The following is a 15,495-nucleotide window of genomic DNA, read 5'->3' as shown; positions in this document are numbered from 1 at the left end:
TCGGGCTAATAGAATGCATTGGCCAATCAGCGCTGGCCAATGCATTCTATTAGCGTGAACTGAGTTTGCACAGGGGTTCTAGTGCACCCTCGGCTCTGCTACATCAGATTGCTACATCTGATGTAGCAGTGCCGAGTGTGCATCAGATGTGTAGTTGAGCAAAACTGACTCAGCACTGCTAAGTATGCATTCGCATAGGAATGCATTGGCCAGCCTTCGGCCAATCAGCGCTGGCTCTGCCGGAGGAGGCGGAGTCTAAGGTCGGACCTGAATGGAGACTGGTGTGGAGCGACCTTAGACTCCGCCTCCTCCAGCAGAGCCAGCGCTGATTGGCCGAATTCCGTACTCTGGCCAATCAGCACTGGCTAATGCATTGTATTGGCTTGATGAAGCAGTGCTGAATGTGTGTGCTTAGCACACACATTCAGCTCTACTTCATCGGGCTAATAGAATGCATTGGCCAATCAGCGCTGGCCAATGCATTCTATTAGCGTGAACTGAGTTTGCACAGGGGTTCTAGTGCACCCTCGGCTCTGCTACATCAGATTGCTACATCTGATGTAGCAGTGCCGAGTGTGCATCAGATGTGTAGTTGAGCAAAACTGACTCAGCACTGCTAAGTCTCTGCATTCGCATAGGAATGCATTGGCCAGCCTTCGGCCAATCAGCGCTGGCTCTGCCGGAGGAGGCGGAGTCTAAGGTCGGACCTGAATGGAGACTGGTGTGGAGCGATCTTAGACTCCGCCTCCTCCAGCAGAGCCAGCGCTGATTGGTCGAGTTCCGTACTCTGGCCAATCAGCGCTGGCCAATGCATTCTATTAGCCCGATGAAGTAGAGCTGAATGTGTGTGCTTAGCACACACATTCAGCTCTACTTCATCAGGCTAATAGAATACATTGGCCAATCAGCGCTGGCCAATGCATTCTATTAGCTTGATGAAGCAGAGTGTGCACAAGGGTTCAAGCGCACCCTCGGCTCTGATGTAGCAGAGCTGAGGGTGCACAAGGGTTCAAGTGCACCCTCGGCTCTCCTACATCAGAGCCGAGGGTGCGCTTGAACCCTTGTGCAGCCTCGGCTCTGCTACATCAGAGCCGAGGGTGCGCTTGAACCCTTGTGCACACTCTGCTTCATCAAGCTAATAGAATGCATTGGCCAGCACTGATTGGCCAGAGTACGGAATTCGGCCAATCAGCGCTGGCCAATGCATCCCTATGGGAAAAAGTTTATCTCACAAAAATCACAATTACACACCCGATAGAGCCCCAAAAAGTTATTTTTAATAACATTCCCCCCTAAATAAAGGTTATCCCTAGCTATCCCTGCCTGTACAGCTATCCCTGTCTCATAGTCACAAAGTTCACATTCTCATATGACCCGGATTTGAAATCCACTATTCGTCTAAAATGGAGGTCACCTGATTTCGGCAGCCAATGACTTTTTCCAATTTTTTTCAATGCCCCCAGTGTCGTAGTTCCTGTCCCACCTCCCCTGCGCTGTTATTGGTGCAAAAAAGGCGCCAGGGAAGGTGGGAGGGGAATCGAATTTTGGCGCACTTTACCACGTGGTGTTCGATTCGATTCGAACATGGCGAACACCCTGATATCCGATCGAACATGTGTTCGATAGAACACTGTTCGCTCATCTCTATTCAGGATATAAGTACCACTGAGTTTGTTTTTTAACATATATCCTGCCTCTGGCCATTTTCTCCTTTATGAGTTTTTACTCACTTTTTTTTGGGCACAATAAAGAATAGACATTGCAGAAAAGTTGAGAGAGCTGAAGGAGAGCACTGTATTTAGTATTATAGCATCTTGGTCCTTTACAGTTTTTTTAGAAGTTGCCTTCACTATCTCTTGTACTATGACAGGGGTCATGTACATGACATCCTAACGTGTCTTTAATGTACAACAAGAAAAGTAACCTTAGCATCATGTTTGCAAGGAACACAGCGAGGGTATGGTCCATTTATCCCAACATTTTGAGAGCAAAAACATGCTATGGTTTTTATGTAGCATAGACTATGGTACAAAATATGTGCAACTGAAATAGTGAAGAAAAACAGATCTATTTTATCTTACCTCTGACAAACATATAAGCAGTTTGTTCCTGATGTCCAGATGCAGCAGGCAAACTGACTGTGTAGAAGCCTTCATCTTCTTTGAAAGCAGGAGATCCACTTAAAGACACATCAAAGCCTTCACAGGTTATCTTCCTGTCATCTGTTTCTTTTACTAGTGTTCCTGTTGATGAAAAACCAAATGTATTTGTGTTTGTCTATTTTCATTTTTCCTGTTACTAAGATTATTTTTTTTTTCTTAGGCCCAGTTCACATCTGCGTTTGGGTTTCTGTTTGGGGAGTCCGCTTGGAGACCCCCCGAACGGAAAACTATACACATAGAAAAGCGGTTATCTAAGGAAACCCCCAGATCCCAAAGACTATAATGGGGTCCTTGTGGTATCCACACAAAACATGCAAAGAGAAAAGTGCTGCTTGCAGGGCTTTTTCTCTCTGCATGTTTCGTGCAGAAACCAAGTGGAAATCACACAGACCCCATTATAGTCTATAGGATCTGCGGGTTTCTTTAGGTAACTGCTTACTGCTATAGGTTTCTGTTTGGGAAGTCCCCAAGTGAACTCCCCAAACAGAAACCCTAATGCAAATGTGAATTGGGCCTAAGATTTTCTAAAGTTATCACCACCTTGAATGAATATGTTATGGCATTGAACATTGTTTGTACCAGTGACTGTTTTTATCAGAATTTTCAGTTGAATACTTACTTTTCAATTTATACATACCATCTCTAAACCACTGTACACTTGGCTTGTGTCTTTCAAGACTGGATGAAACAGAGCAAGACAGGACAAATGATTCTTTCTCTCTTGTAAACACTGGTCTCAAGTCACTAGTGAATTCACCTTCATAGGCTGGCAGCAAAGCTACAAGGTACAATTATACAATAAATAGCTATTAATATTAAGATAACACAAATTAAAGTCACAATATTATTTTTTTTTGTCATGTACAATATTAGCACAGCTTTCCCACTTAAGGCTGAGGCCTGATGTTGTGGATATGCAGCTTTTCTTTGCTGCAGATTGTGCTGTGTTTTTTTTTGTTTTGAACCAAAGCTAGGAGTGGATTGAGCATAAGGTAGAAGTATAAGAACTTCCATTATATTGTCCATTCCTTTTGTAGACATTCTTGGCTTTCACTCAAAAAACCGCAGCAAAATCTGCAACAAAAAAGTGCATTTCTGCAACATGGTGCCTTAGCTTCAAGAGGACCTCCAGCAGAAATACAACTTTCTATTTCTGAATTCCCACCTGACAGTGTATTACAGTTTGCCCTTCCTTACTGCATACTGTGCTAACTTCTTGCACAGCAGGCTCCTTTCTGCTTCTAAGAAGACTGTTTAGTTTTTCCCAGTTTCTCTTTCTCTATGTTTTGCTATCAAACCCATGTTGCTTCAGCACATTATCACATAACCAGTTAGAGCCAATACCATCTCTGCCTGCTAGCTGTACACTAATTATTCACTATATTTTCCTAAATAATCTCTGTGATTATAAGTATACAGTCAGGGGGTTGCTATGTCATCTTGTTTATTATAACTGTGTGTCCATAGCAGTTTAGGGTGGGTTCACACCTGCACCCGGGTCCGCTTTAGGCAATCCTGCTGGGTTTCTGTCTTCTGCCCCGACATTCTGGACAGGGGACGGAAACCCGGCAGTCAGTTTTTAAACTCATTCACTTGAATGGGTTTGCAAAGTGACCGCCTGTGAGCGTTTTCTGCCTGTCTGCGGCGAAACCGCCTTTTTAACCGGACACAAAGTCAGACATAGAGGACATGGGTGCAGGTGTGAACCCGCCCTTAGTCATCAGCAGTAACTGTGATAGGAGTTGCTGTCCTCTCCTATGAAAAGTATGTGTTGAAGTATTAAGATACAGACAGTTCTGGTGCCTGTAATTGATGACATATAGCTATATGGGAATCTCAGAATCCATGTGGAAAAAAAGCCTCCCATTGACTTCAATGGGAGGCTTTTTTTCCACATGGATTTTTTCAGCACCAAAATCCTCGCCAAAAAACTCAGTGCAAATGGACCCTTAGGGTAAAAAGTACATGAAATCTATAAGGAATGCAGAAATTATGTGATACAAAGAGTTTGAGGGCTTGCCTGGGGTTATATTATTGACTGTATGTATTTTAACAATATGCCATCATAGCCTTAAGTCGGAAACCTCATAGATGGTGTCATTACATAGGGAATAAAAAAAGTGTTGGTGCTGGAAAGAAAAGCCTTATCAGTTTTTTCCTTTAAAGCTCGAGTAGTAATGTGTACCTTTCCACCTGCGTGTCACTCTTTATCTCACTTTTCTGATATATATATATATCTCAAGTAAAACCAAGTATATACATTTTTTACATTCCCAATGATACCCAGCTGTCATAGCCAATATGCCTAATTCAGCAATACAGATAGACAAACAAGTGTATTTTGCATGTTTACTTAAACTGTTCAGAAGTTCACTCACCAGGATATGATACAGAATCCCAGCCGGACTTTAACCCTATGTATTCTGGGGAAAAAAGACGTATTATTCATTTAGAATTTAAGTTGGTTTAAGTGAAAATATACATTCTGAATGGTCTGGATGTAAAGGTGTTTTCAAGTCATATCATTAAAAATGTTCATGTGCCTAGATATTGCTTACACATTTGTTATGGCTCCTCTATTTTTCTTTTTTTCTGTGAGGGGCAAGTATAGTCATGGATCTCTATAAACTCCATTTTGTTCTATAAACTCCATTTCATATGTGTCATCCATTTTGTATCCTAACACGTGTACCATGAGGTGAGGTCACTCAGAGTGTGATGCGATGTAGGCACAGACTTTCTGTAGACTATTGTTCGTTATCTCCAAGGCTGGAGTTGCCTGGCACCAGCATGTCTCCTTATCTCTCTTGCCATGATATATAGATCTGAACATAGTGTGGAAATTGTCAGCTCACACATTAAGCATCTTGCATTCTTCTTTGTTTCATGAGAAAGTCCATCCCAGTTTGGAAAGTTATAATGAGATGCAGATTACATTAGGCCTCATCCAATAGCCATGTGCCAGGCTTATCTTATAACTCTACAACCAATCAGGTTATACTAATTAGAATAGTACAACCTTCCTTTGTCTGTAATGTATTTAAACTACCTTTTTCCCGCCATTAAATCAGAACACGTTTGATATACAGAATGTGAGTGGTCTGTATTCTGTGTTCTCCAAGCTCGTAATATAAGCCATTTTTTCTAGATTTGGATACCGATGGCATCTACCCCAGGCATTCCCCCGACAATTCCCTCTTAGAATGTCGACCTCTTGTACTTGCATAGCAGCGTTTGTACAGGTCCACCTGTAAGAATCAGTGCAGTAGAAGTGGCTTCTTCTCACCAGCACTGAACACAAGTATTTTTGGAAAGAATCAGAGGAAAGAGGCACCATAACAAGTACTGAATATCAAGATTTAGTTACAGAAGCAAGAGAAAAAAAATTGAAACGTTGTTTAAATGGTCAATACCCTTTCAACAACCTTTTCATAAATTCAATGGTAAAAGTGAATATAATAAGCTTTGTCATGCATGTTATATGAGAAAAATGCTTTCTATCCACATATCATTTTCCCCATCCACCTAAATTGTCATACACTCTGAAGCCTGAAGCCCACAGGGGTAGATATATAAGAAAAAATCTATATAGCAGGAGCTGAGTGAGAAAGGAGAGACACAGACACAGACAGAGGCTGCTGGAGGTAGGTAAGTGTCTGTCCCTCCCCAAGTTCTTTATTGAAATCTGTACAGGTTGCTATTTCTCTATAAGGTCTGAGCGCAATGAGATAAAACGTGCAGGGAACAGGAGAAAAGTGCAGTACAAGTACACACACACACACACACACACACATATATATATATATATATATATAGATATAGATATATATATATTAATAATAATAAATGTTATTTATATAGCGCCAACATATTCCGCAGCGCTGTACAATTAGTAGGGTTCAAATACAGACAGGAAGATACATTACAAAGACAGTCATTTCACACAATGGGACTGAGGGCCCTGCTCGCAAGAGCTTACAATCTATGAGGTAGAGGGGGGTGACACAAGAGGTAGCAGGGGCGGTATTGTTTATACAGAGGTCAGACACTTTTGTAATAGAGGTGACTGTCATTACATAAACATAAGACTTTATGAGACATCGACAGTCATGTCCTTTAACATGTGGATGGAGCTTGGACCTATAAAGTTAGCATGAGATGACATCATATCATGTGGGGAAATGTGGGAGCGGGGACAGAGGAGGGTTAAGGGTTTACGTTAGGCATTGTGATAGGCTTGTCTGAAAAGATGTTTCTTTAGTTTGCGTTTGAAACTGTAAAAATTGGGAGTTAATCTGATTGTCCGGGGTAGAGCATTCCAGAGAAGTGGTACAGCTCGGGAGAAGTCTTGTATACGAGCGTGGGAGGTTCTGATGATAGAGGAGGTAAGTGTTAGGTCATTGAGTGAAGGGAGTACACGGGTTGGGCGGTAGACAGAGAAGAAGGAGGAGATGTATGGAGGTGTGGCATTATGGAGAGCCTTGTGGATGAGAGTGATAACTTTATATTTTATTCTATAATGAATAGGCAGCCAATGTAGTGACTGGCACAGACCAGAGGCATCGCTGTAGCGTCTAGACTGATAGATGAGCCTGGACGCTGCATTCAGAATAGATTGTAGAGGGGAGAGTTTAGTGAGGGGAAGGCCGATTAGTAAGGAGTTACAGTAGTCAAGGCGAGAATGAATCAGAGAGACAATAAGTGTCTTTAATGTATATCTGGTAAGGAAAGGGCGTATTCTGGAGATGTTTTTGAGGTGGAGGTGACATGAATGTGCGAGTGATTCAATATGAGGGGTGAAGGAAAGGTCTGCGTCAAACAGCAGAGAAAGAGTCACTGGTGTTCTGTATGAGTGCAGGGGTGATGTCACGGGAAGATGTGTATAATTGGGTGTCATCAGCATAAAGGTGGTACCTGAAGCCAAATCTGGCTATGGTTTGTCCAATATATATATATATATATATATATATATATATATATATATATATATAAATTTAAATCTTACTTTGGGCATTCACTTCTGCTATTTAAGTAATAGAAACAGAGCTGCAGGACCCCAGTGTCAGTGCTATACAGTGGATGCTGAAAGGTGTCCACTATACCACAGGGGCCCTGGGATACTGCAGCTCTGCTCCTTTACTAGAATAAGAGCAGCGCTGGTTTTGGCCATCACTATAGCTTCAGGTGCCAGGGGCAGGTAGATCCACTGATTACTGTGGGGTCTGGATGTCAGACTCCATCAATAACAGTTTAACTTCAAAACTGTACCTAGAAATATGCTTTTACATCAGACTTCATTGGTGAACCTAAAAACATTAGAACTGTTTATACTTTGTACCCAAAACAATGGAACTCTATACTAGACAGCAGAAACTATCATTAAAACGCTCTTGAATAAACAGACCAAAAAGTTCACATATCTGAACTGCGTACTCTTGGAAGTTTACTTGTTCTATATTGGTTGTATGCATGAATCAAGTCAAGTTCTTCCACTTTTTCTCTCAATAGTGGTAATTGTCCTCTGTGCTACAGACCTGTATAGTGAACCTCTCATATGTGAGCATATCAGTGGTAAAAATTAGAATAGGGATTACAGGGAGTTTTAGAGTATCAAGGCAAGGCAACTAGATTTAACGGAGGGAATTTTTTTTTCAGATTAGTAGGCTATGTCACATTGGTTATTGAGTAAAAAAAAAAAACTTTAACAAAAGATATTTTTCAGATAAGCAAGCTGCATTACATGGTTTATTGGGTGAGCAAAAAAAAAAAAAGTTAGATTTTTAAGATTAGCCCGGGGGAAATCAATGTTTTCTTGTTAGAATAGGAATTTGTATGTATTTAATAAAAAAATTAACTATTGCATATAAAAACTCTTAGAGATTTTTCACTAAACTATGTAAGCAGTGGCATAACTAGGAATGGCGGGGCCCCGTGGCGAACTTTTGACATGCCCCCCCCCAACCGACACCGAAGACCTCGACCGACCCCCTTCTCCGCACTCTATTATGTCCCATAGTAAGCCCTGCACACGGTATTATGTCCATTAGTGGCCCCTGCACACAGTATTATCCCCCATAGTGGCCCCTGCACACAGTATTATGCCCCATAGTGGCCCCTGCACACAGTATTATGCCCCATAGTGGCCCCTGCACACAGTATTATGCCCCATAGTGGCCCCTGCACACAGTATTATCCCCCATAGTGGCCCCTGCACACAGTATTATGCCCCATAGTGGCCCCTGCACAGTATTATGTCTCTTAGTGGCCTCTACACACAGTATTATGTCTCTCAGTGGCCCTTGCACACAGTATTATGTTCCTTAGTGGCCCCTGCACACAGTATTATGCCCCATAGTGGCCCCTGCACACAGTGTTATCCCCCATAGTGGCCCCTGCACACAGTATTATGTCTCTTAGTGGCCTCTACACACAGTATTATGTCTCTCAGTGGCCCTTGCACACAGTATTATGTTCCTTAGTGGCCCCTGCACACAGTATTATGTCCCTTAGTGGCCTCTACACACAGTATTATCCCCGATAGTGACTCCTGCACACAGTATTATCCCCCATAGTGGACACCCATAAACAATTATTATACTCTGGGGTCTTTTCAGACCCCAGAGTATAATAATCGGAGACCCGGGGAATAAAAACATAAAAAATGACTGTTTCTTACCTGTCCCCGGCTCCTACGCTGTCTTCTCTGCTGCCGTCCTTGTTCTATGACGTCGGACGTCACATGACCCAGGAAGCAGGCCGGGTTCATGTGACGTCAGAGACGTCAGACAAGAAGGAAGGAAGCCTGGCAGGATTGTGGAGAGGTAAGTAACAGTGTTTGTTACATTCCCTTACCTCTCCCGGTCCGCTAATTATTATACTCTGGGGTCCGAAAAGACCCCCCGATTATAATGATAGCAGCGGTAGCGGCTGTCACCGGGCCCCTAAAGTCCCGGGCCATGTGGCAGCTGCCTCCGCTGCTATGGCGGTAGTTACGCCCCTGTATGTAACACATTCTGTGCCCAGTCACAGACAGTCTCCAAGCTACAACACCCAAACCCAAAATGAAATTAATCTTAAGAAGTTCGCCCATCTCTATTTAGTGTCTACCCATTTTCCAATGGGTATTCAAGTTGAATTACTGGTAATGAAAATGACTTACGCTTAACAAGCACATTAGCAAAAGAGGTTGCCTGTCCAAAATTATTAGTAGCCACAACGCTATAGTCAGCAGAATCTTCCATGGAACATCTGTTCAGATCAAAAGAAAAACACAGTCATTGATTTTGTATGAAGCAATTATTTTCTAGATAAAATTGTAGTATTGTGGAATGGAGGAATTTTTGGGAACCTTTTTTATGCCTATTTTAGGTAATAAAGGGAATATGTCAGCACAAAATATGGATAGAAACTAATCGTAGTACCTTGAAGGGTTGTCAGCACAGTTTACAATGATGTATTTCTTGTTCAGGACCACTGCCCCATTAAAATCGTCCTTTTATCCCTATGTTAATGAGCAGAAAGGCCTTTAGGGGCATGGCTTTCCATCAATGGGTCTCACTATCTGCTGCTGCTCAGTACACAGTACTAACTGTACTGTGCATACCGGATGATGACACACTGCAACCAGAAGTCATGGAAGCTGGCTTCAGATAGCAAAGCCCGGGTTTTTTGTTGATAAGTCCATATCAGTTTCGAAAAACAAATGAATGCTGAAGACTGAACTGTAAAATTGTGAAACTGGTGAATAATGGAGTCCATCATCAACACTTGTTTTTTTTTTCTTTTAAAGTTTCCAAATGTGCCTGTTATTCAGCTTTATGGCCCCATTTTCACATGTTTTATTAATATTCAAAGGGAAAACATGGTTTGGGAGTTTACCAGGGCTTAGCTTGCCAGGGCTTTGGTCTCCTCCAGATTATGGGGTTCAGCACTTTTCTCCTCATTTGTAAATAAATAAAATGGCCATCTACATGAAAGCTGGACTCCAAAGATGAGTAATAGGGGCATTTTTGGAAATTGGTATCACCTCATTAGGTAAGAATACTGCAATAAAATGACTATACTTAGGAGAAGAGCGAACTCAAAACAATCTCTTATAGCTCACAAGTAATAGTGTGTAATCAATACTTTAACCATATCATACTAAGTGATGTGAATTTACCCTACTTACTTTTCATGTAACAGGAGCTTGAAGAGTTTTTATCCTTGAACTAAACTTACAATAATGTCAGTGTTATTTTCATAGACTCACCAATGTGTGGACAAACATTTGAACCTACTGGAAAAGAAACATTCAACCTACTCATAGTACAAGCTGCATAAAAAGCCAATACTAGTATGTTTGTTGCTATAGCAGAAAAGGGTTATTTCAATTTACTAGTAATAATAATAATGATGATAATAATTATAATAAAGTATTACTAACTTGTAAAACTGGATAAGCTGTAAAGTTAAGATCATCCTCTAGATGGCAGCATAAATCAAAAAAATCAAAATTTACCCAGCTGTCAAGCCAGTTAAGACTTTGCTATAGCGGAATACAATAGGCATTATATAGTGAAGGAATAGCTGATGTGAGGAGGATATATATTGTGTATATTACATAGAGACAGTCTCTTCTGCCTCTTTAAAGACAGATGACATTATATTAGAGTAGAAAACAATGTCATCTAAGTTTTCTCATGAAGCAGGGCTGCAGTACTTGTACTGGATGAGATGTCTATGAGAATGAGATAGAGTTTGAAGTACAAGTCTCCAGAACACTGAATTGTATCGGTTTGTTTCAGTAATCTGATTTTATCTGTATTTCTATTGCATTTGCATTTTACAGTTATAAAATAGTTTGACTTGTCATGTGTAATATACAAAAAAGGGAAGTGAAAGTTCTCAGTGCCAACAGCCTGCAACATATGCAGGGGTGATAGATGTCTGTCTCATTTGTATATTAAAAGAGTATAGGGGAAAATTGTAGCGTTCTCTATATAGGTATGATTGAAGCAGAAACTCCATAGAGGAAACTGTGGACTTTCTGTGAAAAGCTCTGCGGGGAAAAAGCACAATGCTTTTTGCTAAAGGCTCACTACATGGGGCCTTAGCCTTAACAAAGTTTCCTCATCTCAGAATTTCAGCTGCCCTCAAGATTCCTCCTCCCCTTCCTAGTTTTCAGTTCATTCCAGCACAGATCTAGCGCTTGTAAATGGTGCAAGAATCTTCCCTAGCCCTTATCATGGCTACTGGCAACTGAAAGCAGAGAGACGGAGAGAAGAGAATAGGGAGCATGGACTGAGGCATCATTCTGACCTGAGAGAAGGTCTGTAACCTAGGCAATCAGTGATAAACACTGAGGAGAGATATATAGCTGTATCTGACAAACAAAGAAAGATAAATAAAGCAATATATTGAGCGTAACACTTCAGTTAGCTTAATCTACAAGTCTGAATATGATCCTTGGGATGGGAATGCTGGCAACTAGAAATGAGAGAAAAGTCAAATGTAGGTTATCAGGAGAGTAAGAAAGAGTTTATATTTGTGGTTGGAGCAACTTATATACAGTACCACGGCTGTTTTATTAGTCCTAGTGTAGGCCTGTGTCTGTGTAATATACTGATGTGATACCAAGCACATGATTGTATCCTCTGTCATCATTTTTTTGGGTTTTGGTAGAACAGTACATATTTGTTGACTCTATTAGACACTGTAACCTACATTCTGTATACAATATTCATTGAGAGGACCATACCTATAAAAGACGATTTCCTTTGTTCATTATATGGTATACAAATCGCTATATTTATGAAAGTTTTTTTCTTGACATTAAGGGGCCATTGACAGGAAGAAATATGAAGGTGATTTTTAGGAATATTCTACTTCAAATTCAGCCCTAAATTCTGTCTGGAATCTGCCCCCCAATGTTTTTAATGAGAGAAAGTCATGGGCACTTCTGCTCAATCTTCCCGTGTATTCAATTCAGCCACAAGATCTGCGGACTGAGGCTCACGCTGATCAGCCACATTGTGTCTAAGGCTAATCCGCAAAGAAAAGCTGAAGTTACACCCACAGGATACACAGGGCTGGAATCCAAGATTGAAAGAACACTTCAAATTCTTCTCAAAATTGTTCCATGGAAATTTATCTTTCCAAGGAATATTTACTAATATTCAGAAGCTAAAGCTTTTCTTCCCTTGGCTAAGGCACATATTTCCAGGTTTTCTCTTGACTTTTCAGTGACTTTGGCTACCAAAATTAAAAGACTAAATTTCTTAAATACAACATGGCAGCAAGATCTGAGTTGAAAGCCCATATTAAATTAGTATTCTTCTTTAGGTCACAAAGAATTACATATGTGCAACACTCACTAGTAGTGAATGTCTATAGCTGGATGAAAGACTTGTATTTAGGTTTGTATATAGACGTAGGGAGGAGTGGACCCAAACAGCTCTGCACACATTATTTCTGTCTGTGCTGAATCTTCATCCTCCTCGGCTGTTACATCTGTAGTTCTGGTGCCAGTATTATCTTGTAAATCTTATAATCTGATGGCCCAGGAACCTAAAGTTACATTTCTGATTTGCATTCTTTTATCTAATGTACTGCACCTCATTATATGCATAATCTGCAGTTGTAGTTTTTCATGCAAAGAGGGGAACAGAATCCCTGAATGCAGACGTGAACCGAGCCTAATGTGCGTGGCCAGCTTTACAGTGAGTATATCATGTATGATGAACGATGTCAGGGAAATACAGAAGTAATGTGCTCTGAATGCAGTAACAGCTCCAGGCAGACAGCACACAAGCAGAATGCTTTACATTCAGAGAACTAATCAGTAAAATATTGTAACGCTCTTACAAAAAATGTATAGTCCAAGGGTGTTGCTCTTGTTAAAGGCCTGGGAAAGAGACTATAACTCCAAGACAAATTTACACAGCACAACAATGATCATTTGTGTGGACACCGCCAAGATACAAGGGAGATCCCCACAGGTGTACCAAATATTCAAATATAGTACAGCACCGATGCAAATATACTGTAATAAAACTTAGCATTTAATAAATACCCCTAAAAAGACATGATATAAATCTTGGTATATATACATAAAGAAAACGGATGGATCTTAACCGATCCAGATGACAGGAATAAAGGCACCAGGGAGATCAGACAGGAGGAAAGACAATGGTCCCTATATTCCCCTCAAAAACTTTCCCTAATCCCATGCAATGACTCCCGCCCTGACAAGGGCAGTACCAAACTGTACCTTGACCGGTCCCTATAAGTCCATATGCGTTTCCTGGCGCATAGGTACCAATCATCAGGGGACCTTTCTACAGGCTGGTTCTAAACTACCGATGGTCACAGAATACAAAAACAAAAGTAGCCACTACCTTTTGCAATTATACAATAAGTAGCTGCTGATTAAAAAAGACATTGACCCCAGTTTATTCCATGAGGGTGAGTCTGAGTCTCCATGATCTATAGACTGATGAGAATCTATACCATGTCGTTTCTCACATATATTATTAGAAGAGTTGTTTGCAGCAGTCAAGCATGTATGTAGCTTCTCCACACATCTCTATGGAAAATGTGATAACAGCTACCAAGTCACCATGGTTCCATCAAGAAATATACAAAGAGATGTTATCTTAAATGGGTCATTAAACTTTAAGCAGTGTGCGGCAAATAACACAAACTTGCTCCTACTAATAATAGCTGTTGTCAGTGCAGGGTCTCCTACTGAAGATACATCTGTAGAGCTTAACTGTTAGCTGTCTGTGTAGTAGTAATGAAGTGGTGTCCAGGCATGGCTGATCTTGGAGAGTGATTTGACTTGGCTCGTCCATAAGAGGCCCCACAGACTTACGTTATGGATGTGCAGCACGTCTGCAGTGATAGACATGGTGCCACTGATGGATGAGTCATATCACATGACCCTCCATCAGTGGCCATGTCTATATTCCACTTTACTGCTACTACATGGAGAGCCAACATTAAATAACACTATGGCTGTATCTACAATAGAAGACCAAGGAGGCAATGACAGTAACTATATTAGAAAGTGTTATTAGGTACGTACCAATTCTAAACCACTTATCCTAGTTCAAGTGAATATAAGAAACTTTACAATATATCTTATTTAAAAAATATGTTTCTTTTTCCACTTGTTAGGCTGTTCCCTCCTTCTTATCTTTAATCCGAAGGTTTCAGTGTATAGGATCTCTGTATCCAGCTCACACAGAGAAGCGTATGGAGAGGGGTTAATTGCTTTATTGACTAATTCTGTGGAGTGATAAAGTGTAATCTTGAAGATATAGCAGTGTCAAAAGAGCTCTCTCACGGAGTAGCAGAGTATAGCCGCAGCAATTATTTTAGTGTCTTTTCAAGCAGCCTTTAAACTCTCTCTTCTTTCTAGACTTGTATAGCGAAAGTAACTAAGCCTGAAAAGTGTACAAGGAAATATATTTCTTTAAGAAGCTACATTACCAAATTTGTTATACTCACCTGCATTATTAATTTATACAAAGTTCTTTATAACTGGAGGTACTGGACATGGCCAAACCCTTTTAGTCACAATTTAGCTATTTTATATATTTGCTTAAGTTACTTGGTAAGAAAATACTCCTAAATTCTCCCAAAATCCTTCTTAAGGCTAAGGCCCCACATTGTGGAAACGCAGTTTTTTTGTTGCAGATTTTGTTGTGTTTTTCTTTAGCCAAAGTCTGGAGTGGGTTAAGCAGAGGCAGAAGTATAAGAATTTCCTCTATATTTTCCATTCCTTTCGTAGCTATTCTTGGCTTTGGATCAAAAAACCGTAGCAAAATCTCCAACAAAAAAGCTGTGTTTCCGCAATGTGGGGCCTCAGCTTAAAAAAGGTTTTAATTTACCTGCGGATCTCCAAGGTAAGCGTGCCAAATTCATTAAGGATTCTATATTTTCCAGGGGGTGATGTTTTCAGTTCAATAGGTTGTCCATTCTTAAACCTGTAAAGACAGTATGAGGTAACATGTTAAAGTTTATGTCTCACCGAGTACAGTGAATTATTACAAATGGTTATAATCCCATGTTTTTCTGCACTTCTTTATAATGTTGTGTCCTAATTCTAGGCTGCCATTTTAGAAGGGAAATTGATCTTTTGACATATCATAAGTACTTCTGCATCTGCCCCAAGTTCCAAGTGGGTCACCATAGAGCCTTTCTGAGAGTATTGCTTTTACTTGGTGAAGAAAGCCTTAGATACACCTTTGTAAGGTGCTGCTCGGAAGATGACATTTGTAAAGTCCATGACCATCACTAATTTCTAGAACAAATGGGTTGTAGTAATAATGTGGAATACAAATGTACA

The 15,495-nt window shown here is 40.6% G+C and overlaps 1 protein-coding gene across 2 annotated transcripts in view; it reads right to left on the bottom strand.

Moving 5' to 3' along the window:
• Positions 1-15,495, bottom strand: part of MYOM3 (myomesin 3) — a 92,819-nt gene that overhangs the window by 63,682 nt on the left and 13,642 nt on the right. For both annotated transcript variants that reach the window (XM_075264608.1, XM_075264609.1), the window contains exons 5-9: positions 15,038-15,133; positions 9,322-9,410; positions 4,541-4,585; positions 2,800-2,940; positions 2,082-2,243 (exon numbers count right to left, since the gene is read on the bottom strand). In XM_075264608.1, coding sequence (XP_075120709.1) covers positions 2,082-2,243; positions 2,800-2,940; positions 4,541-4,585; positions 9,322-9,410; positions 15,038-15,133 — 533 coding nt within the window. The remainder of the gene's footprint in view (positions 1-2,081; positions 2,244-2,799; positions 2,941-4,540; positions 4,586-9,321; positions 9,411-15,037; positions 15,134-15,495) is intronic.

Source organism: Leptodactylus fuscus, chromosome 2 (genome assembly GCF_031893055.1).
Source record: "Leptodactylus fuscus isolate aLepFus1 chromosome 2, aLepFus1.hap2, whole genome shotgun sequence".
NCBI lineage: Eukaryota > Metazoa > Chordata > Amphibia > Anura > Leptodactylidae > Leptodactylus > Leptodactylus fuscus.
Note: the sequence above shows the minus strand (reverse complement) of the source record. Positions and strands in the feature narration are given on the sequence as shown.